The following is a 25,904-nucleotide window of genomic DNA, read 5'->3' as shown; positions in this document are numbered from 1 at the left end:
TAGATATTTCTTGATAAATCACATCGAGATATGTAAGAAACCAAACTTTCCGGCACATTTTTTCCGGTTGAAACCAGCGTGATGCGATCAGCTTTTTAGCTACTGTGATACCCGATAAAACCAATCTCTTTAGCTGTGGATGTACTGCAAACTCAAAAACATCATTCAATAGTAATACAGAGGGGTGTACAGGTATATTCCAAGATAAGAGTTTTGATAATTGTTGGGTCACATCTTTCCAGAATATCTTAACTGGTGGGCAGTCCCAGTACATGTGCATAAATGTCCCTTCATCCCCATTTGTACATTGGGAGCATTTGGAGTCTTGTTTAAGACCCATTCTGTTCAGTCTTATAGGAGTCAAGTATGTCCTGTGAATATAGTTAAGATTGATTTGTTGATGGTCCGGGTTCCTTGATGTAAGTCGGACATTTGCCCAGGCTTCTTGCCAATCAAAGTCACTTTCCAGGTCTGGTATATCCCTCCTCCAGACAGAGTCTAGTTGGAGGGTTTCATACGAGGACGTTAGTAATTGATGATAAAAATCTGAAACAAAACCTCTTGATGTCTCTCTTTCATAGAAGAATTTGTGGTATCTGTGGTGTTCAATTGGTATGTCTAATGGAACACCGTGAGACTTCAAACATAGCCGTAACTGTATGTAAAAAAGCCATGTGGACTTGGTGAGATTACATTTTTTGCATATTTCTCCATAACTACAAAAACCCTGTTTGTTAAAAACATCCCCTAATGAGTGTATGCCTTGCTCTTCCCATATAGGGAATCTTATGTCGTTTTTCAATCAAGAGTGCATTGTTATTGAATAAGGGAGTATGATTGTGCCATTTATGTGGGTTAGGATATTTTTTTGTGTTTCACGCCATATCCTGATCGCATGAGTAATTATGGGGCCAAATTTCCGTTCACAATGCTTGATTGGTAGTTTAGTGTATGCTATGTCCTTCAGTCTATGTGGGGCTACTATGTTTTCTTCTAATTTTCTCCAGGATACTAATGCTTGGGGATCAAACCATGTTGTCAATGGTCTTAATGTGTACGCCTTAAAATAGTGGAAAAAATCTGGAAATGCCATGCCACAGTCTGCTTTATTTCTCTGTGCGGTGGATCTTTTTATACGTGGTGGTTTGTTATTCCAAATAAATTTGTATGTGGAGGAGTGTAATCTTTTCCAGTAACCCTCTGGAGGGGGTAACGGTAGCATTGAACTGAAGAAGTTGATTCTAGGTAGTACGTCCATCTTAACTATTGATATCCGTGCCTGTACTGAGTTTTTAAGTTTTGCCCACCTATCAAGGTCGTCTTTGTTTTGGATTATTGTGTAATTGTGCTTCACCGTTTGTCTTATGGTGGGGAATATTTCCACTCCCAAGCATCTAAAATGTTTTACCATAGGTATCTCTCCTGGGAGGGTTATATCTTTTTTTGCAGGGGTGTTAAGTGGAAGGAAAGCCGACTTCGGCCAATTTATCTTGAATCCCGATAAATCACCAAAGTTCTCAATCAACTTGAGCAGATGAGGCAGTGTGGTGTTGGGGTTTTGCATGAACAGTATTACGTCGTCCGCATATAAACAAATTTTATGTTGTGTGCCCTTGATTACGATTGGTTGTATGGATTGGGATTGTCTTATATATTGTGCTAAAGGTTCTAATGATAGATCGAATAGTCCGGGACTAAGAGGGCAACCCTGTCTAGCTGAGCGTGATACCGGAAATATTCCGGAGGTGATTATACCTGTAGTAATCATGGCCGATGGGTCTTTGTATACTACTTTAATCATATCAATGAAACCTTTACCTAACCCCATCTTCTCTAATACTGCCCATAGATACGACCATTCCAGCCTGTCAAAAGCTTTCATTGCATCCAGGGACAGCATCGCCTTAGGTATGGTGTCGTCCTTGTCGGCATCTAGTACGTGCAGTATTCGTCTTATGTTATCAGTGATCAGGCGGCCTCTTATGAAGCCAGTTTGGTCCGGATGAACTAAAGACGTCATATGCTTTTGTAATCTGATGGCTAATACCTTAGAGTACAGTTTGATATCGGTTCCGAGGAGACTTAAGGGTCTGTAACTACCGCACTCGGTGGAGTCTTTGTCTTTTTTGAGAAGGACTGTTATGAGTGCAATATTGTCGTTTTTATGGAAGTTCCCCTCCTTGACTGAGTATAAGATCATATTTAGTAATAAGGGTCCAATTATGTCCCAAAAAGAAAGGTACATTTCTGGTGGGATACGTCTCTTCCGGGAGCCTTACCACTTTGCATTTCGGATATGGCCTTCTTGAGTTCCTCTAGTGTGATCGGTGTTTCTAACTGTTTAGCGTCATCCTCTGAAAGTTTAGGGAGAATAATTTGATTAAGATATGTGTCCATTTTGTTTTGATCGAAGGTCGTTTCTGATTTATATAAGTCGGAGTAGAATTCTTTGAATGTATCGTTTATTTTTTCAGGGTCTGTTTCAAGTACTTGTTGTGCTCTAATGGTAGTTATATCTGCAAATTTTGCATTAATTCTTAATCGCATGGCTAATAGGTGACTAGGTTTAGAACCTTGGGAGTACTGCTGTTGTTTTGTGCTGCATATTTGTATTTCCGATTGTTGTCTGTATATGGCATTGATCTCTTTTTTTAGTACATTAACTTGATTTTCTAGTCGAGTTGAGTTGTTGTATTTTAAAGAATTAAATAACGTTAAGTAAAGCGTTTACAGTTCAGACAGTTTTGTGCATCGATTCTTGCACATTTTGGAGGAAAAGCTATCAGTGAAATCCTTGATCATTCCCTTTACCGACATCCATATTATTCTGGGGTCTTGCACCGAGTTTGCATTCTCCCGTAGGAATACTATACGAGCTTCTTTGAGTTGTGTAATGAATTCCTTGTTATTAAGCAGCATCGAGTTAAATCGCCATCTTGGGGCTCGGGAAGATAGTATACCAAATGTTCCTTTTAGGAGTAAATAACAGTGATCTGATAGTGCATTGGGTATCATTTCCACTTCATAGTTATCAAATAGTCTCGGGGATGCAAAGACATAATCTATTCTGGATAATGTGTTATGTCTCGCAGATCGACAAGAGTACTTTCGGGTCGTGGGATTAAGTGATCGCCATAAGTCATTTACACCTGTAATCTTCGACCAATCCTTTAATGCATTAGATGAATTCTTTTGGTCGCTGGAAAAGGCGAGGTAAGATTTGTCCATCCTTGGATTCCAAATGGCATTAAAATCCGCACCTATTATAAATGAGTAATCGGGAAGGTCTAACATTGCATTGGTTAGTGTAGTGAAGAAACCCTCTTCGTACAAATTTGGGGCATATACCGCTGCCAACGCTATTTTCCTGTTCTTGTGTACAATCATAGCTATAGTTATACGACCATCTGCATCAGACCATACTCCCTTTAATTCAATATTCAACTTACGCTTATGCTTCTGGAGTGCGAAGCTACAATAGATGTACATCCAATTATTGAGGTCCCGTTGAGAGCCGAGCTTAAAAACATATATATATACACAAATAAAAATCCCCTTTTCCCCCTCCCCCAGAGAGTCGTACAGGCCTGTGTTCCATAGACACATCCTCCGCGTATGACTCCCTCCCTTAGGCCACCGGATTGCCCAAACTGAGCTTTGTAATCCTACTCTTCCTATGCTAATTGCCATAGGATCTAACACTTTCATTCTAATTCAATAGAATGTTGCTTTTGGTCTTGCGCCTTCCCTTAATGTACTAACAATATTATGAAAAATGAAAAAAAGAATACCTTCATTGATATATTCATTTGAACCTTCTACTAACTTATGTAGGAAACATCAGAAAAAGGAAAAGATTGGAGACAAACACTAACACCTTAAAATGAAGAAAAATAGAAAAGAACAATGAAAGATAAAAAAGGGAGTGAGAGCTAAAATAAAACTCATCGTGGAAAAACCACTAAAATAAAATTGAATACAGAGATAAAAGAGAAAAACAGAGACTTTTAGAGCTACATTGTGCCAATCTCTAAATCAGTGGAGTGATTATTTAAAATATTAGAATAACCTTGTTGTGCTCATACATTTAGATGTGGCTGATTTTTTTTAAAGCCTTATTAAAGCCTTATTAAGGCCTGATTAAACTTCAGTCAATTGATCATATGCTTATACACACCGGATGTTAATGTTAAAGTTGCAGGCCTTCGTTGTAATGGTGCATTATATTCTAGAAGGTTGTAGAATACCCTAGTAACAGACTGCTGTTGTGTTCCAGAATGATCTTCCTACCCAGGGTTCATGACTACTAGTATTTTCGGGATATTCCTTTGTGTCCCAGAGCAGTCGAGCGATGAGCCCAGAATATTCCAGATTGTTCACAATGTCAATGATAGATTCTTGTCTCCACGGAGACCGGAAGTCTGTAAATATAATGCATTACGAACCATATTATACACCTTGTGCCTTGGTGTTGCCGGCATGCATATCATCTGCTACTTTTGTTGAGTCGTGGTAAAGTCATTCTAATAAAATTACTGAAATACAAAGAGAAAGAGAGAGATGAGTAGGCTTATCTGGTGCGAGACAGTGTTGCGTTCTGCCCTGGGGGACCTGCTCCATGTAGGTTCAAGTATTCCTCGGCGGCTTTAGGCATGCGTATTCCTTCCCTCCGGCCGTCTTTTCCCACGATTGATAATAGTGCCGGGTATTTTAGCATTGGCCTGTGGCCACTCTTGAACAATCTCTGCATCAACTCCTTGTAGGGGAAACGCTGAGCGATGGCCTCTTTGCATAGATCTTCGTAGATAAATATTGAATTTTCACCATATTTCAGTTTCCCCCTTTGGTTGCGTGCACCTCTGATGATGTCATCTCTTATTACCGTCTTGCGCAGAGTAACAATGATGACTCTCGGACCATTGCCTCTTTGTTCTTGAGTGCCGATTCTGTAACATTGGTCCACTATCGGCTCTGTGGTTAGAATGTTGTTACCCAAAATCTCTGCTAACACCGTTGGAAACTTGTCGTCTGTGCAATTGACTGATTAATCAAGTCCCACTATGCGGATATTATTTCGCCTGTAGTAACGTTGGGTCTCGAGCAGCCTCTCCATCGCTTCATCTTTGACTTCTTGTATTTTCCTCAGACATGCTTCTTCCACCTTTTTTATCTCATTCGTTAACTCTATCAATCCATCGTTGACGTTCTTCTCGTTCTCTTTGACTACCCGTGTAATTTCTGTCACCGTATTCTCCACTGTCGTGATTCGCACGGACTGTACAGCGACCGCTTTCATAACCTCTTCAAATTTAGCATCGATGTGTGCGACGTGTAATTTGAAAGTGACCATCTGTTCCTTAATCAGGATAGTCAGAGAGTTGAAGTCGGGTTGTGTAATTGCACTGCCTGTGTCAGTTGATATTGTAGGTGCAGTGAGGGAACAGATGGATTTGTTGGCGATTATCTTCTCAAAATCCCCTGCTTTATCCTTCACGGTACTTTAACGGTCGTTCCCGTTATGTTGTCATCTATTGTCTCCCTCTCTGAGCCAGTCGCCGTTGGTCCCGGTATATTCTCCATTATATTCCCCCCATCGGGGCTTGTCAACAACGGATCCGCCGCAGCATCGCCTGTTATTTTCTTTGAACGTGTCTCAATCGGCGCCGTTGGAATTCCTGCTTCGTGTTTCTTTCCACCCTTTTTCTTATCCTTAGCATCCATGTTGAGTCTTTATGTCTTTTGATATATTTAGTAGAAGTTCCTATCAATACATACGATGTGGTTTAATCTCATTGGTATTTGTTAAAATAATGTTTTTGAACGAAATTAACGGTGACGGGAGCGGAGCTGTTACCAAACGCGTGCACTACATATTGTAGTCAAACCGGAAGACCAGGATTGCAAGAATCAGGATTGTTAAAGCTAATTACTTAGCCTAATCCATGTCAAAAAGAGTAGCATATAGTGAATACTCACACACACAAACACAAGAGAGGGAAAATAGCGTATAGCAGACTTAATGATTTTAGAATATTTCTGCCAATGAAGTGAAATATGAATTATCATCAACTATCCAGTTCGTTTTTAAAGTGTAATGTTTGGCTACTTCAAATCATTGAACATACAGAGAGAGAGAGCTATAAAACATATACAATGTTATATACAGTGGTCTTAAGTTCCAAACACGGCTGTGATGTAGGTTGGTCATTATTATTGTATTTATGTACCTTATTATTATTATTGTAGTTACATGTTAAACGTCAGGTAGGTGAGTTGTTTGGTATTTGTAATATGGTGTAGTATCACCTTATATTAATTCCCTCTTCCGTTTCCCCCTTCTCAGGTACCGCCCGCCCCTTCCTGTAGAGTCTGCCGAGTGCCCAATGATGACTACAGCTGAGGGCAATCACTCATTAAGGGGCGGGTGGATAAAGCCTGAGCTCCTGCACCCACACATGGCCTTTTGCCACTACCACTGCCTTATCTGTGTTGAACAGTGGTGTCAGCTTTATGCCATTGTTGTGTGGGACTGTGTGTGCATTTCGGTTCACACTGCTACTCGTAGTAGCTTTATTGTGTCCTTACTGGTGTTTCTACCAGGTATGGTTGATTGTGTCTTGTGGAACTCCGGTTATTAGTAGTAGCCTTGATTTCCATGTATGTGTGCTTGTGTCCTGTGACACTTTGGTTACTTGTGTTTTGTTTAGTGTTTACCCCTTTGCCTAGTGTTGTTTGTCTTATCGTCTATTCCTGTTTTGTTCTCCCTTACCCTATGCCTTGTTTATGTGTTTACGGGTTTCATTCCCCTTTATTTAAATAAATATAATTTACTTTGTAAAACGTGTTATTCTTTCCCCCTGCCGGGACTGGTGCTACATGCACATACTGAACGGGTCCGAGGTTCACAACAACCCGGTTCAGGTACCATTACACTTTAACTGATACACCTGTAAAATATCTATATACCATTATCAACATTTGTATGCAGGGCTCGACATTAACTTTTTGGCTCACCAGCCACTGTGGCTAGTGGTTTTCCAAAGTCACTAGCCACTCAGCATTTACCAGCCAAAAACACACACACACAATCCAAATATCCAGTTCGTTTTTATAGTGTAAAGTTTGGCTACTTGAGACAGAGAGACTCTCATTACGCGCGACGTGAGCACGCACTGCGTTCCGAGAGAGAGAGAGAGACTCATTACGTGTGACGCAAGTAAGAGTGCACTGCGTTCCGAGAGAGAGAGAGAGACTCATTACGTGTGACGCAAGTAAGAGTGCACTGCGTTCCGAGAGAGAGAAAGAGACTCATTACGTGTGACGCAAGTAAGAGTGCACTGCGTTCCGAGAGAGAGAAAGAGACTCATTACGTGTGACGCAAGTAAGAGTGCACTGCGTTCCGAGAGAGAGAGAGAGACTCATTACGTGTGACGCAAGTAAGAGTGCACTGCGTTCCGAGAGAGAGAAAGAGACTCATTACGTGTGACGCAAGTAAGAGTGCACTGCGTTCCGAGAGAGAGAGAGAGATAAAGAGACTTCACTACGACTCTAAAAAAGTGACGGTGCGCGGTCTACCCGGCAAAGTGGCTGGTAAGAGTGACGGAGTTACCAGCCACTGCCGAATTCTACCCGCTTTTGGCGGGTGTTAATGTCGAGCCCTGTTTGAGTGTGACAACGCCGTTTAGCACAGATGGATGAAGAATGACATCATGTTCCACCATTTTTGTAATTCTACCACTGGGTGCCGTTTGTACCAACCTTGTGTTGTGTGTTAATAGCAAATATTTCCAGAGCGGCTGTAGATGCTGTACGAATTTAAGTCCGAATGGCACGGCTCGTACTCGCGTGAAAGTGTGCGTGTCAATCTTTAGAAAACTGCATAGGTAGCAGGTGTCATTCATGGCTAGCGAGGATTACATCTTCCTCTTTTAGGTGGAAATTTGCACTGACCCTACTGTCGTGAGTGTGAACCTACCACACAGAAGCCCCTCCTCCCTGATCAGCATGCGCGACATGGCAAAGGACTCCTCGTCGTTGGACTTATACCAGCTGTCAACCACCTTCAGAAGAGGGGGGGGGGGGGGGGGGGGGGGGGGAGAACATTAAGACTCCCCATCATGCACTGTATGTGTCGCAAAACATTATGAGAACCAGCTGGTGCTCAAACAGGTGTGGTCTTCAAAAGCACACACACACACACACACACACGTACAGATCTGTCCAGCACGGTGGGGATGAAGTCGTATCCGATGCCCTCCACTTCATACTGGGTCTTGTCAGTCTTGTTCATTTCTTCTGGCTCGGCCAGAATCGAGCCCTCTGGGTCCACGCCTACAATCTAAACAACCACCAATCACAGAGCAGAGGCGGGTCACCAATCACAATACAGTATACACAGCCTGGTGGTTTACTGATGTTAGTATGAACACTGTAGTGTACTACCGTGATAAGTACTGTATCATAATGCTTATTATATTATCCATCGACTTGATGGCCTGTGCAGTCAAGACCATTTTTAGTATCCAATTATTATCCATGTTGATGATGATGATGATGATGACCTCTTTGGGCAGTAGGCACCACCTTCCGTGTATTACCATCTGTATAACTGCTCTTGGCTAGTTGAGATCTGACTGTATGATTTGATACAACATATGTTAGTATTTAGCTCTACAAGATTGAGTGAAATTCCATTGAATTAATGAACAGCGGCCCTTCTATGGGGGTATTAGTGCTACTCAAAGCACTTTACAATGAAACGATTGATTTCCTTCTGTATGGGCAGCCCCAGTGGGAATTTAAACCCTAACCCTGGCAGCATTAGTGCCTTGCTCAGAGAGCCAAGCACTCTACCCACTGAGCTACACTGGAACACTGATGTAGCTCACTAGGCTGAGCAATGACAGCAAGACACACTATAGTCAACATATCCCACAGCCATAGATTTAGATTTTTTAAATGTATTTTAAAAAAGGGAACAGTGCCGATGCCTTGCCTTGATGTTGGGGCATCTCTCCTTCAACTTCCGGGCGATGCCAGTGATGGTGCCACCCGTGCCAGCTCCTGCTACCAACATGTCCAATTTACCTGGAAGGAAGAAAAACGACTGGAATTATCTCACAAGTTCAAGTTCCAAGTTTGTTTTTTATTTGTCACATATAAGGTACATGTACTCTACAGTGAAATGCTTGGTTCTGTATGAGCCCCTGAGAATGTGCTTCATACAGTAAAAAGTAGTAAAAGAGGAATAACACTATACAATATACAATCTAAAGTACAACCTAAGTACAATCTAAGTACAGTGAATAAAAATTCAGACATTGAGGTACAAATGCAGACAATGAGGTACAAAAGTTTAAGGCAAGGTGCAAATGCAAATGAGGTATGATTGTAGTGCAAAGCTCTTTAATAAATAGATAAATATAATGTAGTGTTAAAGTATTTGTTTAAAGGGAGTCTCCTTGTCTGACTCAGTAGAAGATAAGTCATTTAGATTCTAGTGTTTATTCTAACCATATTTATTGTAATGTATAATATAACTGATAGGGCGTACAGACCCTCACCTGCACCTTTGATCACACTGCCTGCCTGCCTACTTGCTCATTATGCGTATATATTAGAGCTGGGCATAGATAATTTTTTTTAATCTAGATTAATAATCTACCTGCAATCCTGGAATTGATCTAGATTAATCTAGATTAAAATGGCTCCCAAAAAAAAGAAATCTGCCAAAGGCATTCAAAATAGGTGTGTTCTACCCAAATAATGACCAGAGGAGATTTATCCTCTCCTCTTCATCCGAGGAGTCACTAGCTGTTCTATCTCCTTGTTCAACAGCATGAACATGTCTCTTCTTTTTGTAATTTCCAGCGTTTCTTTTAAAACCAGATTTATCGTAATTATCTGTGCCCTTCCTTTGATGCCATTAACATTGTTACACTGATATTGACAGCTCTCTCCAGTGTCAAATCACTCTCCGTGAGTAGTTTCTTCTGTGCACCTTCATTTCTTAATCCACACACAAACCTGTCTCTCAATGTGTCTTTTAATGAATCTCTGAATTCACAATGCTGCTGACTGGTTGCTCACACACAGACTGCTGCAGAAGCAGGTTTCTCAACAAATTCAGTGCAAGCTCAGTGTAACAGTTCCATGAATGAAGAGAACACTGAACAGCTACTACAGTCTCAGGTCCACATCCAAGAGAACACTGAACAGCTACTACAGTCTCAGGTCCACCTCCAAGAGAACACTGAACAGCTACTACAGTCTCAGGTCCACATCCAAGAGAACACTGAACAGCTACTACAGTCTCAGGTCCACATCCAAGAGAACACCGAACAGCTACTACAGTCTCAGGTCCACATCCAAGAGAACACTGAACAGCTACTACAGTCTCAGGTCCACATCCAAGAGAACACTGAACAGCTACTACAGTCTCAGGTCCACCTCCAAGAGAACACTGAACAGCTACTACAGTCTCAGGTCCACATCCAAGAGAACACTGAACAGCTACTACAGTCTCAGGTCCACATCCAAGAGAACACTGAGCAGCTACTACAGTCTCAGGTCCACATCCAAGAGAACACTGAACAGCTACTACAGTCTCAGGTCCACATCCAAGAGAACACTGAACAGCTACTACAGTCTCAGGTCCACCTCCAAGAGAACACTGAACAGCTACTACAGTCTCAGGTCCACCTCCAAGAGAACACTGAACAGCTACTACAGTCTCAGGTCCACCTCCAAGAGAACACTGAACAGCTACTACAGTCTCAGGTCCACCTCCAAGAGAACACTGAACAGCTACTACAGTCTCAGGTCCACATCCAAGAGAACACTGAACAGCTACTACAGTCTCAGGTCCACCTCCAAGAGAACACTGAACAGCTACTACAGTCTCAGGTCCACCTCCAAGAGAACACTGAACAGCTACTACAGTCGGAGTACGGCTCAATACACACAATTGTTAAGGGGATGCAGACCAGAGAAAGACGTTTGTCTTGTTTACATCAGGGTCTCCCATTTTCATTTCATATTGCTCCACATTGTCATCAAACGGTCCAATATTTCCAATAACCCAAGCTATTTCTGTTGTAAACACTCACGATAGTCCAGTCGATCCTTCCTTTAGTGTGTAAAGTGGATTTCCTCCTCTTGTAGATGTTTCCAAGTGCCGCCCGATCAACGTGAGCTAACATGCTAACTCGCTAAGCTAACGTTAATAATGTAAACAAAGCTCTCAACGGACTTCTTCTTTCTTGCATTGCGCAGATTCAGACGTCCTCATCGCCGAATTGTGTTATATCCTGAGGACTTCTTAACCTCACCTGTATAACAATGATTACCGGACCACTAAAGTTACTTTAGTTTAACACATTATTCTGACTACAGCTCCGGTACATACGTGCAATCACTTCCGGGCACCACAGCTGTGAACTACGGCAAGTATTTAAGGACAATACAGACCCAACGTTGAGAAAAAGATTAACGGCGTCAATTATATTATCGCGCAATACTAGTCTCGCGTTAACGCAGCACGTTAACGCCGTTAACGGCCCAGCTCTAGTATATATTTAGTTAATTCTATTGCTTACACTGCCTATTTTTACTTTTCTACTGTACTAAAATTGTATTGCCTGTATTATGTCTTGTACTATTACCCTGCCCATACCTGTACCTCCCCTCCCCGCTCCCCCATGCAGCTATGATGCCTCAATTTCCCCCAAGGGAATCAAAGGAATATCTTATCTCATCTTATCTAATTTCCGATAATGTTGGCGTGTTCCATTATGATAAATAATTTGCTGTATCAGAGCGGACGCGTATCCTCCTGAGCCATGCACCGTCGGTTAACCCTTTCACTGCAACGATACACAGAAGGTTAACCCTTTCACTGCCACACTACAGAAGGTTAACCCTTTACTATCACACTACCGACGGTAACCGTCGTAACCTTCTGTAGTGTGGCAGTGAAAGGGTTAAGATGAATTATTTGCTGTGTGTCCTCCTGAGCCGCGCACCATCGCACTGCTCCAGGATCTCCTCTGCGGTGGTGTCGTAGTGAGCCAGGGGGTTGCTAGGGTTACGATACTGGTCCAGGATGTGCGAGTTGGGGATCTCGTTCTTCAGACGCCAAGCCACGCCCACGTGGGATTCGGGCGAATCGAAGCGTGCGGCGGTCGGGGTGCGCACGATTTCTGCTCCCAGCGCCCTGAGCACGTCCACCTGGGAACACGGGAAGGGACGTCAGTTAACCCTTTCACTGCCACACTACAGAAGGTTAACCCTTCACTACCACACTACAGACGGTTAACCTTCTGTAGTGTGGTAGTGAGAGGTTAACCTTCTGTAGTGTGGTAGTGAGAGGTTAACCTTCTGTAGTGTGGTAGTGAAAGGTTAACCTTCTGTAGTGTGGTAGTGAAAAGGTTAACCTTCTGTAGTGTGGTAGTGAAAGGTTAACCTTCTGTAGTGTGGTAGTGAAAGGTTAACCTTCTGTAGTGTGGTAGTGAAAGGTTAACCTTCTGTAGTGTGGTAGTGAGAGGTTAACCTTCTGTAGTGTGGTAGTGAAAGGTTAACCTTCTGTAGTGTGGTAGTGAAAGGTTAACCTTCTGTAGTGTGGTAGTGAAAAGGTTAACCTTCTGTAGTGTGGTAGTGAGAGGTTAACCTTCTGTAGTGTGGTAGTGAAAGGGTTAACCCATTTGTCGTGTGGCAGTGAAAGGTTAACCTTCTGTAGTGAAGGGTTAACCTTCTGTAGTGTGGTAGTGAGAGGTTAACCTTCTGTAGTGTGGTAGTGAAAAGGTTAACCTTCTGTAGTGTGGTAGTGAGAGGTTAACCTTCTGTAGTGTGGTAGTGAGAGGTTAACCTTCTGTAGTGTGGTAGTGAGAGGTTAACCTTCTGTAGTGTGGTAGTGAAAGGTTAACCTTCTGTAGTGTGGTAGTGAAAGGTTAACCTTCTGTAGTGTGGTAGTGAGAGGTTAACCTTATGTAGTGTGGTAGTGAAAAGGTTAACCTTCTGTAGTGTGGTAGTGAAAGGTTAACCTTCTGTAGTGTGGTAGTGAGAGGTTAACCTTCTGTAGTGTGGTAGTGAGAGGTTAACCTTCTGTAGTGTGGTAGTGAGAGGTTAACCTTCTGTAGTGTGGTAGTGAGAGGTTAACCTTCTGTAGTGTGGTAGTGAAAAGGTTAACCTTCTGTAGTGTGGTAGTGAAAGGTTAACCTTCTGTAGTGTGGTAGTGAAAGGTTAACCTTCTGTAGTGTGGTAGTGAAAGGTTAACCTTCTGTAGTGTGGTAGTGAAAGGTTAACCTTCTGTAGTGTGGTAGTGAAAGGTTAACCTTCTGTAGTGTGGTAGTGAAAGGTTAACCTTCTGTAGTGTGGTAGTGAAAGGTTAACCTTCTGTAGTGTGGTAGTGAGAGGTTAACCTTCTGTAGTGTGGTAGTGAAAGGTTAACCTTCTGTAGTGTGGTAGTGAAAGGTTAACCTTCTGTAGTGTGGTAGTGAAAGGTTAACCTTCTGTAGTGTGGTAGTGAAAGGTTAACCTTCTGTAGTGTGGTAGTGAAAGGTTAACCTTCTGTAGTGTGGTAGTGAAAGGTTAACCTTCTGTAGTGTGGTAGTGAAAGGTTAACCTTCTGTAGTGTGGTAGTGAAAGGTTAACCTTCTGTAGTGTGGTAGTGAAAGGTTAACCTTCTGTAGTGTGGTAGTGAAAGGTTAACCTTCTGTAGTGTGGTAGTGAAAGGTTAACCTTCTGTAGTGTGGTAGTGAAAGGTTAACCTTCTGTAGTGTGGTAGTGAAAGGTTAACCTTCTGTAGTGTGGTAGTGAAAGGTTAACCTTCTGTAGTGTGGTAGTGAAAGGGCTGAACTGACGTTGATAAAACTCATCATTAACATGGATGACGGTATGATAGTAGTCGTCTCACCTTCTCCATGCTCATCTTCTCTGGCATGACGATGATGCAGCGATAGCCTTTGACTGCAGACGCCAGGGCCAGACCAATACCTCAGGGAGAAGAAGAGGTGGACATGATTACAATTACGCAACTAGCTGTGTGTGGTGTGTGTGTGGTGTGTGGTGTGTGTGTAGCGAATGTCTTTGTAAAGCTCTGTTCTGTTGCAACATGGTCTCACAAAACCTAAATTAAGTACTAATGGATCACAGGAAAAATGGTACATAATGTACGTTATGTTATTATATATAAGTAATATATTTACGTATTGTATCTGCAAAATTCCAAAACAAACGCTGCAACCAGGAGTTGAACCAACAATCATTGCAGTTGCGGGCGAGTAGAGGTTAGTTTAAGACCTACAGACATAACGTTAGGGTTCCATCCCCAGCAGAAGAACCTAAAGGTTTTCTGAAAAATATAAATAAAATTGGAATATCTAATATCTGTATTTATTTGTAATATGTACACATGTTACTTTTTTTTATACAATATGTAAATACATTATTTATGGCTATAACATAATGTAATATGTACCTTTTTCCCCTGGGGTCGACTTTATTGATGGGGCTGTCTATTGTGATAGCGAGGCAGACCTCTAACAAGGCTGTCGCCTACAATTAGTCCAAAATGCGGCTGCCCGTCTTCTCACTGGTACCAAAAAACATGACCACATTACACCAGTCCTGGCTTCACTCCACTGGCCGTTTCCGTTTCCGCATTGATTTAAAATGATTGCCGACTGTTTTTAAAGCACTACATGGGCTGGCTCCATTATGCCTGGCTGAGCTCCTGCACCACCACACCCCATCCAGAGCCCTAAGGTCTGCTGACCAGCTGCTGCTGGAGCCTGTAGGTGCCCAGGACCAGGCTCAAAACCAGGGGAGACAGAGCCTTCGCTGCTGCTGCCCCTCGGCTCTGGAACAGCCTCCCCCACATAAGATCTGCCCAGAGCCTAGAGGCTTTTAAATTGACCAGAGTTAGCCTGCCACTTGTACACTACGTTTGCTGTTACTCTGGACTTTTTCTTTTTGCGTCTCTTTTATATTGCTCTTGTTTTCTTAAGTGTACAATACTTTTTTCTGTAATTTTAGTGTATTTTACTTCACTTGTTACTGCATTGTATGTGTTTTACCATGTCCTACTTGTAAAGCACTTTGGTTGGCTTTTAGTCCTTGTAAATGTGCTATAAAAATAAAGCTGACTTAGGGCAGCTGGGTGGCGCAGCGGACATTGCGCTCGTCACCAACGCAAGAGACACCGGGTTCGAATTCGGCTGTCGGCGTTGCCTCCGGCTTGGGCCGGCCGTCATACTAACTCAATTGGCAGAGTTAGCGGGTGGAAGTCGATGGGTGGTAATCTGGACAGCGACTCCTACAGGTCGGTTGGAGCGCCTGCACAGCAGAGACAGGAAAATGGCGGGGGTAGTGTGAGCCTCCCACACGTTTCACCGCGCTGGCAGGTGAAAAGATGTGACAGGCTGCCTCCTCGTGTATCGGAGGGGACACGTGATGCAAGGCTTCTATCCTCCCTACAACCGACCAGTGGGGGGCATATGCGAGCAACGTTCAAGACAGGGGAGGGGAGAATTGGAAACACGAAATTGGGATGAGAGAAAAATAGAAAATAAGGAGAAAAGGTGGATAAAAAAATAAAAATAAAGCCGACTTGACAGCTAACGAGGCAGACAGCTAACGAGGCAGACAGCTAACAAGGCAGACAGCTAACAAGGCAGACAGCTAACGAGGCAGACAGCTAACAAGGCAGACAGCTAACGAGGCAGACATCTGACGAGGCTGACCGAACTCAGCGTTTAGGTGAGTCACGACTCACCCCTCGGCGTACGGAGCTAAAAGGAGCTACGTTTCTGCCGCGTTTCATATTCCTCTGAGACTCTGAAAGTACCTGTGTTGCCAGAGGTGGGTTCTATGATGGTGTCTCCTGGTTTGAGAAACCCAGCTCTCTCCGCGTCCTCCACCATCCGCAAGGCGATCCGGTCCTTCACGCTGCCCCCGGCATTGAAGAACTCACACTTGGCCACTGTGGACGCGGGCACACACACAGGCATACACACAGGAATACACACAGGCACGCAGGGGCATACACACACACACACAGAAAGTGGTTCACATGGGGGGAAGCAGTCATTAGTGACTATCGCAGTGTTTATATTGGCGTTTTTCAATGTCCCATGCAGATCTAGTATAGCAGTCTGTAATACGTCATTTTGTATCACTATTCAGGGATGCTCGATAGGCTTTTTTACCGATACCGATATACCGATATTGTCCAACTCTTAATTTCCGATACCGATATATGCAGGGCCCCCCCCCCCCCCCCCCCCCCAAAAAAACAGAATAATTTCAGGTAATAACATTACATATCTCTTGTTGTCACAACGCAGGTGTGCCTGTGCAATATGACTAAATGAATAACCTATCAAAATAGAGTCCAATCATAATTTATACATATATATAGATATATCTATATCTAACACCAATCAATATTATAAACAATACAATACAAAACGAAACAAAACAAAATTACCAGAAACTTGATAACATATAACATGCCCATTAATTTATAGGGCTAATTGAGCCACTTTACGTAATTAATTAATTTCAAATTATCCATTGTGCATCTTTGTGAAGCATGCCTCTAGTTTGGCAACAAACAACAACTTAAATCAGACCAGAAATAACAATGTAGGAGTAAGGAGGTTAAAGGAAACAAGTTAAAACGTTTTCTTCATTCATCGGCACTGTATCCTCTCTCGTGGAAACTGCCCCAGCCTTGAAGAACAGTCTTCCTTATAGCCAAATACTTCGCTATAAGAGAATGTGATACTGACTATACATTTATTGCACAAGCAAAGGTTCTCCGTGGCAGTTTCCACGAGAGAGGATACAGTGCCGATTTGCCACTCAAAGCCTTGAATAAAACTAAGCATATTGATAGGGCCACGTTGTTTACCCCCAGAAAGAAAGAAGATAAACCTGACAAAGTATCTTTTGTGTCTACTTACAGCCCTATTACGAGAGACACACGGAGTATTGTCAATAAACATTGGCATATTCTGCAGTCCGACCCTCTTATAGGGACAGCGTTTCAGCATTCGCCTAACTATTTTTACAAGAGACAAGCGAATTTATCTAATCTCCTAGTCAAAACTGATTTGCTCTTAAGGAAACCTTCTCATTTTATGTCCAACATCCCAGATGGGAATTTTCCCTGCCAATCCTGTGTACAGTGCCAGGGTATGATTAAAGATAAATTTTTCGCACATCCAAAAACGGGGAAAAATATCCCAGTCAAAGGACGGATTACGTGTAATTCGTCCAATCTGGTGTATTTGCTCAAATGTCCTTGCAATTTTTCTTATGTGGGCAAAACAACGAGAGCCTTTAAATCAAGAATAAGTGAACACAAATGTGCTGTGAGGAAATCAGATGTCAAGTCGTCGGTAGCTCGACATTTCTCTAAGTGTAAACATACCGTCAATGATCTCAGATATATGGGACTGGAGTTAGTACTCAGGCCAGCGCGAGGTGGAGACAGACACAAGCTGCTGTTGCAACGTGAATGTTATTATATCCACCTGTTCAATTGCATCGAGCCTAGAGGAATGAATGAAGAAAACGTTTTAACTTGTTTCCTTTAACCTCCTTACTCCTACATTGTTATTTCTGGTCTGATTTAAGTTGTTGTTTGTTGCCAAACTAGAGGCATGCTTCACAAAGATGCCCAATGGATAATTTGAAATTAATTAATTATGTAAAGTGGCTCAATTAGCCCTATAAATTAATGGGCATGTTATATGTTATCAAGTTTCTGGTAATTTTGTTTCGTTTCGTATTGTATTGTTTATAATATTGATTGGTGTTAGATATAGATATATCTATATATATGTATAAATTATGATTGGACTCTATTTTGATAGGTCATTCATTTAGTCATATTGCACAGGCACACCTGCGTTGTGATGTCATTTCCTGTCATTTCCTGCCGTGTCAATTACCTGCCAGGTGTATTTAACCATCACCTTGAATGTATTTCCAGTGCTAGCCATACCACTGAAGAAGGACATTGTCCGAAACATGTCTGCTTTTGATTCAGGCTGCCATTAAAAAACATTGAAACTGAGAGTGCTGGTCCGGCTACCCTGCTTTGATATACTGAACTTTATGGGATTACAGCACCCAGTGTGAGAACTTGTGAGCGCGGTCTAACTTGACTATATATATCTCTTGTTGTGGAATTAACACAACATTATGCATACTTTTGATAATAAGTAAAATCAGAATTTGTTCTTACTTGCTTGCCTGGGTAAATAAAGGTTATAGAAATGTAAAAAATTTAAAATTAAAAAAATAAATCCGATATCACATTTTAACCCTTTAATCGCCAATGACGTGTTTAGACGTCATTCCTCGCCATGCGTAATCTGCCAATGACGTCGTACAGAGTCTTTGAGATCAATATTTCAAAAATCTGTCATGGCAATCATATTTCACCCACGGAGACTTGACGGGTGCTGTAGAGCTCCTCTCAACTCTCCAACGGTGCAAGACCGCCATCTGGTGGCCGATCGGCAAGGTGCCAAAACCGGAAGTGAGCGATCCGTTGCCAATAACTCGATAAACAACATGATTTGGACGTATATAGTATTATACAACCTGGAACTGGACCAACAAGATCGACATCCCATAATAACGATCTTTTTGCTCCAGTAGCATCCCCCATCGCTACGAGGAAGCTGCGGTGAGTTTCAGCGTGTTTGATTATTATTGTCCATACAAACTGCTCTGATCTATGTATCACCCATACTACATAAATGATTTAACGTCGGCCACGGACTTATAACCCAAACTTATGATCCTCAAATTTGAGACAAAAGATTTGAAGTAAATCCCTGGACAATCGGTCCAAACTATACTTTGCAACAGCAGCCAGTACAGCAAAAGTTGACCAAGCTCAGAGGATCATGTGAAATGACTGAGCTGACATGAGCCGATTTGGTAAAGTCAGGTGTGTATGTGTGTGTGTGGGGAGGAGGGGGGTGGGGGTGGTGTCGTTCACAGGTCCAGAAATTCTCACACGCTCTCATTCTGTCACTCACACAGACACACACACGCACGTATATACGTGCATGTGCAACCCCCCCCCCCCCCCGACACACACACACAATGATGCACGAAACCTTTCCACGCACACGCACCAACGCAAGAGAATGGCACAAATCCCCCCAAAAACACATAAACCGGCTGTGAAACTCGTCAGAGCAGAATAAGCCTGGCCACGTGGTTAAACCCATGCAAGTGCTCAGAGGCCTTTGTCCCATTAAAGGCCCACTTGCATGTTGTATTTTTGTTCAATAAACAATGTGACTAGGCCAACGGTGACTTTCATGAAGAGGGAAACATTTTTTATCGAAATTGACCCAGTTTTAGCGTTTTTAATCAAACATTTTGTCGACCCAACCACAACCACCACGCACGTGGATATTTTAATCCATGGTTCATAACGTGCGTGTGTCATCTTAATGATGACGTCACACCCGGTACAGGGCAGCAGGGGCTCTGAGAATCACAGGCAGGTAGTGGCAGGAAGCAGAGCCTTCTTGCTACTACTAGCCGAGTATCTATTATCTGTTTCACATAACACTAGTGCTCCGTGATCATAGCCATTTATCTCTAAAGCTAACCACTATTTGTAAAAGCCACAATCACGTTACCATATTTGTAATAATGTAAATCATTGTGTCGTTGTACATATTGTGTATATAATGTTAGTAGCTAAGTTAGCTAGCTTGGTAGCCAGCATTCTCGAAACTCCTAACATGCCCTGATTTAAAATGGTTCTCTCCTCTTTGTATACCTTTGTCCTCACAAACGAAGTATTCTGCCAAGGAACTTATGGACACGACAATAGTAGTAGTTATAAGGTGTTTGAGCTTGTAACGTTAACGTTAGTTAGCTAATAGCTATCGTGGTACCCCGTTTCGTGACTGATGCACCGAGTGCTACCCGAGGGGCTACTATCGTATCAACATGCCGTGACGTGTAGCTTGCTAGCCGGCATGATGCGTGTGCAGTGCTTTGCCCCACAGGTCTGAGAAGAGGACCTGCACATTTTACTCATTCCCAAAACTCTTTTACATGCCCCGATTTAAAATGGTTCACGACAGTAGACATAATGCTAACGTTAGCGGGGTAACGTTAGCCAGAGCCATATAGCCAGGGATTAAAGCAAAAAAAAATCTCCTGACTGAAATTTTTTTCAGGCCAAGTCATATTCTTATTTTAACCTCCACTGTATTTCTTTTTAATAGCGTTGGCGTTTTAAGGGAGCCTACTTGTTTCGGTTTCGTCGATAATCCAATGTACAGTTACCCCCCCACCCCGCCTACCCAACCCTTCCCTCCCCAACCACCTCCAATGTACAGTCCCCCCCCCCTCCACCCAACCTCCTCCAATGTACAGTTTCTTCGTCAAATGTATATGCTCTCTTTTTTAGACTCTTATTGTATCACAAACAATACTGTATTTGTAAATCTGGTACGTCATAAATGTATAGATGTAGCAGTATTATCTATCTGTATGTCATGTATGTCATATATGTTATGATGAATTGAAAATGGGGGACCCTGATGTAAACAAGAGGAAAGTCTTTCTCTGGTCTGCAACCCCTTGACAATTGTGTGTATTGAGCTGTACTGTATTGTACCCATTCTGCAATCCGTTATAACAATCAATCAATATTTAACCGATTGCAGAATGGGTACAATACAGTATGGCTCAATACACACAATTGTTAAGGGGATGCAGACCAGAGAAAGACGTTTGTCTTGTTTACATCATCAGGGTCCCCCATTTTCAATTCATAGTGACATTTATGACATGCATGACATTGACATCATGACATTTATGGCATAGGGACATACTACAGGTATATAGTACTGTTACATTTGTGACATATACGATATGCAAATATACAGTAATGTTACCCATAGATGCTGACAGAGATGATACATATGATGGGGAGGAGACTGTACATTAGGAGGGGGTGGGTGGGTGGGTGAAAATATACAGTACCGTTACCCATAGATCCTAAGAGAGATTATATGCATATGATGGGGAGGAGACTGTACATTAGGAGGGGGTGGTGGGAGAGAAATATACATACGGTGGGGAGAGAATATATACAGTGGGGAGGAGACTGTCTATAGATACACCTGTGTGATGTTGCTACGGAGTTAAGCTAATAAACGTATACTCACAACCACAGTAGGGGACTCACATATTGTACTGTGAAGTAACACGACAATGACAAACGTGTTGTTCTGTTTTTCTTTTTGACATTGTTGCGGCACACGGAACAAGTTAACTCACCACTACAGCCCCCAGTAGCGCTGCCTAGCCAGTCTCTTCAAATGTCCTCTCCTCTCGAAACTTTTTGTTAGGTGGTCCCGCTGATCCTTTTCATCTGAGAAACCCGCGGTGGGTTCTCTTTTTAGTGGCCGGCTTACTCCTTCCATTTAACCGACGCTATTAAGCTAACGTTAGCTAATCGGTATATAGCAGCGAGCCGAGTGCAAGCAGCGTGGTGGCTGTGACGTTGGTAAACAAGCAGTTGACGCGTGAGGCTGCAAAAAAGGCGACTCGTAAAACCAAAACACACCGCAGTTTTTAATTATTTTACATGACTATTTTGTTACCCTGCCATGTGGCGGACAAACTTCTCAGACCTCGCAATTGTCACTCGCCCAATAGCCTGCAGCTGCAACCGCGGAGCGAGCCTCCGGAGTGAGCAGCGTAATATCCTGTCTCTCGAGTCGCTGAGTGATGATGACTGCTTGGCGCGATAGGGAAAAAAAGCCCTTTTCCATATTTGGCGCCTCTGATTGGCTCAATTTTGTTTCAATCTGTATGCATCTACAAATCATATTATACCAGGTAGCCAATTCCGTCAGACTGCGAATCAAATGGACGGATCTCCCCAATCAAATTGACGGAAATCCGTCTGGAGACGGAATGCTTTAATGCATGCATATAGCCAGCGGTACTATGACCCGGACGGGGATAAGGCATAAGTTACCGGTAGTGACGTCACGGCACTGATAGCGTCTGATAAGCTTGCTCCATACATGTTATTCGTGCGTGGACGTTTTTAACCCTTTCTGGGTGGAATTTCCGGCGTCAAATGGAAAAAAATAAATAATGAAAATAGATACCAATGATGTAAACTACCCATAATTGAAGAGTAGGGTTTAACCTGCAAGTTGGCCTTTAACCCTTAGAAGTCTAACCTAAATAGCTCCTCCTCCTGAGAATTTCCCCCTTTTCTTTTGTTACATAATATAAAATTACAGATTCATACCTTCAAAATAAGCCATCAATTGTCAAATTTGAGACGATAGTTTTCAATCAATGTCCTATCAAACATTCTGGTAAAATCCTAACACCTTTTCAGTATAGGACTTTGAACTAGATCCAAGTTCATTCAGCTATCTGATGAGAGAACTACACTCCCAGAATTCAATGTGATCATTGTCACTAGCACCATTTCACACCTGAGCAAAGGCCCAGTCATTCCTTTGTTATTCCAGTGAATGGACCCAGCAGGAGGCCTAGCCTGTGTGTGTTTCTGTGTGTGTGTGTGTCTGTGTCTGTATCTACAGTACTGTACCATATCAAAAAAAAATAAGCAAACTAGACTAGATGTAAATGTAATGTGTAAATGTGTAAATGTAAATGTGTGTGTGTGTCTGTCTGTGTATGTGTGTGTGTGTATGTGTGTGTGTGTGTGTCTGTGAAACATGTCTTGTACTCATTTACCTCACTAAATACATACTAAATGTGTAACTGTAGATTTCAAGAGAGAGAGAGAGAGAGAGAGAGCGACATTTATAATAATTATATTATTAGTTTTTTTACACACACACACTAATAACATGATCATAACTAGAGAAAACAAGACCAAAGACAACTGGAATAGAATATCACACAAGGAAGGTGGCGCATGCATAGAAGCTGGTCTACTTTGGGGGAAAAGGCATTTTTCTATCACTAAATATGGAGTACTCCCCATTCAAAGAGATAGGGCACAGATCTTGTTCATCTTGTTAGTCCCTGTTATCAACAATGAAGCAGAGTGAACCATCTTCTCTCTAGACAGACTTTGGTAGTACCCTCTTGTAAGACCTTCTGGTGTATAAGATTTCAGACACACATCCAACTCCCAACATACTAACCGACATACTGTCATCCATGAAAGTGTAAGAATAGGACCTTTGAGGGAAGATGCCTCTCCTGTTTTGGGGTAATACGCCCCCCACAGACATCTAATGATTTTGAATAGACTAAGCCTAGCTAGTAGCTAATGTTAGATTTCTGAGAAAGTAAACTATCATCTAACAAAATAACACAATAGCTATGCTAAGAACTGTATTACATCGGTTTAAAAAGTATTATAATGATAAAACAATTGCTAGCACTATTATATTGCTATAGCATCGCAATAGCTTGAATTTCTTCACCTCCTGGGGTAAAAAAAGATAGTGAGAAGGCTTTTGATAAAACTGAACTCTTTTACATGATGCATTTAGCGAATGAGACAGTATTAGTTATTTTGTTAAGCTTGTTGATACATTACATTACAATATTTTACATTTCGTTTCATAATAGCAAAGCTGTAGTCTGATTTACCATCTAAATGTGTTTACTTAAGTGTACATATTATATGAATATTCAAATGATATATATTTTGAAAACACACACACACACACACACACACACACACACACACACACACACACACACACACACACACACACACACACACACACACACAAAACACACACACATACACACCTTAAATGTCAGGCACATGGACAGTGGACTATGAGGTGTAATGCACAGTGAGCCTTTAGATATGTTGTGGTCTTTATAGCTGGATCAGGACTGAGCAGCCAGAATGGATGGCTTTTCCATGAAAACCCAGCCGATTCTCTTACAGAAGGTAGGCTGCCTTGATGGAAACAGACATGTGGGTTGTTAGAAACTGCACTGGGCCAAATGGGCATCAGGATCTACCAGATTATTAACACTTGTGACACGACAGCCTCCAATATATCAGATATTTTGAGAAATGCGAGTTATGTGCTTGTTATTACCAATTCAGATATAATTGTGTATCACAATATCATGATTTCATCACGTTATGTTCCATCATGAATGATCTGAGGAGAATTAACTGAATTGCCCAATTAGCAACACCCCAACAAATAGTCTAACCTAAATAGCTCCTCCTCCTGAGAATTTCCCCCTTTTTTTTGTTACATAATATAAAATTACAGATTCATACCTTCAAAATAAGCCATCAATTGTAAAATTTGAGACGATAGTTTTCAATCAATGTCCTATCAAACATTCTGGTACAGTCATTACAAATTTGCCATAGAAACTGTGCATTGGGGGAGGTTGGGTAGGTGGGGTGGGGCTGTACATTGGAGGTGGGGGGGTTGGGTAGGGGGGGGGGGACACTGTACATTGGAGTACTGACATACATTTGACATGGAAACTGTACATTGGAGGAGGTTGGGTAGGTGGGGTGGGGTTGGGTGGGGCTGTACATTGGAATAGCCATGCTTGGTCTTTATTGTACAACTGGGTTAGGACATTTGTAGGGGCCAGTTTTGAATTGCAGTCTCCCGTAGGTGTTCTTTGAGAGTGTTTTTGAAGGTGGGTAGTGATTTACATTCCTTTACAGCTTTGGGTAGGGCGTTCCACATTGTTGTGGCATAATTGCGAAACGTGTTTAGTCCCTTGTTTGAGCCGAATCTGGGTTTTACATGATTTGTGATTTACATGACTCAGACCGGGAGTAGTCTCAGAGAGGGAGATACAGAGGAGAGATGGAGGGAGAGAGAGGGAGATAGGGAGATATAGATAGAGAGAGGGAGAGAGAGAGGGAGAGAGATATATATAGGTTAGAAAGCAACCTGGGTTCTCAGACAGACAGACAGACAGACAGACAGACAGACAGACAGACAGACAGACAGACAGACAGACAGACAGACAGACAGACAGACAGACAGAGAGAGAGAGAGAGAGAGAGAGAGAGAGGGAGAGGGAGAGAGAGAGAGAGAGAGAGAGAGGCGACGTCATCTTTCCTTCACAAAGCGCATCGAACGCTGTCAACTAAAGCACCGTGTTTACTACAGCGCGGGTGCATGCATAAGCTGTCAACTAGCGAGATGCGTTGTACTTGTTACAGAGCTGGTTACAGAGCTGGTCCACACTGCTATTATGAAATGACCCGAAATGTATGTAATTTTGTCAACTAAAGCGGTCCGTGTTTAATAATAATAATAATAATAATGACTTGGATTTATATAGCGCGACAGCGCGGATGAGCAAACTCGTCACACAGCCAGTGATCATTCATACCTCGTATACACAGACGCACTCTGCCATACAGTAGTTAATGTTAAATAAAGCCCATTTGAATTGAGAGAGAGCGAGAGTGTGTGTATGTGTATGTAAGCTTTTTTTTTTTTTATCTGAGAGAATGTCCGCGAATGTCCTCAGACTCCTCACGCAGGAGAGGAGAAACGACTGCAAAAAGTCGAGTCCCGTGGATATTATTGCAACAGATAATTCATACATTATTATGTTTAGAATTTGGATGGGGGGGTAGGCTCTGATACCAGTCTCACGCCTCTGCGGGGGTGTAAGTGTAACACCTATTCACAGCGCACACGCCGCTATTGTGTGTGTGCGCGCGTCCATGTATGTGCGTTTCGTGACGCGATTGTAGTTCTTATCGCAAATGGAGATTATTACAATCATGCCATCTAGCAAGAATTAAACGTATTTACAATTCGTATTAGGTTTAGCAAGTTGGGGGACGTATACCTTACATGTCAAAGCACTAGAAATGGCAATTTTTCTATTTTTATCGA

General features: G+C 42.3%; 1 protein-coding gene across 1 annotated transcript in view; it reads right to left on the bottom strand.

Annotated features, from left to right (window-relative positions):
- The window catches only part of LOC311229006 (cystathionine beta-synthase-like), an 88,584-nt gene that overhangs the window by 31,913 nt on the left and 30,767 nt on the right, over nt 1-25,904 (bottom strand). The window contains exons 4-9 of the mRNA XM_084314996.1: nt 15,845-15,979; nt 13,913-13,992; nt 12,024-12,228; nt 8,996-9,087; nt 8,213-8,338; nt 7,976-8,060 (exon numbers count right to left, since the gene is read on the bottom strand). Coding sequence (XP_084171122.1) covers nt 7,976-8,060; nt 8,213-8,338; nt 8,996-9,087; nt 12,024-12,228; nt 13,913-13,992; nt 15,845-15,979 — 723 coding nt within the window. The remainder of the gene's footprint in view (nt 1-7,975; nt 8,061-8,212; nt 8,339-8,995; nt 9,088-12,023; nt 12,229-13,912; nt 13,993-15,844; nt 15,980-25,904) is intronic.

This window comes from Notolepis coatsorum (assembly GCF_963971535.1).
Source record: "Notolepis coatsorum genome assembly, chromosome: 5".
NCBI lineage: Eukaryota > Metazoa > Chordata > Actinopteri > Aulopiformes > Paralepididae > Notolepis > Notolepis coatsorum.
This window is presented reverse-complemented; position numbering and strand designations above follow the sequence as displayed.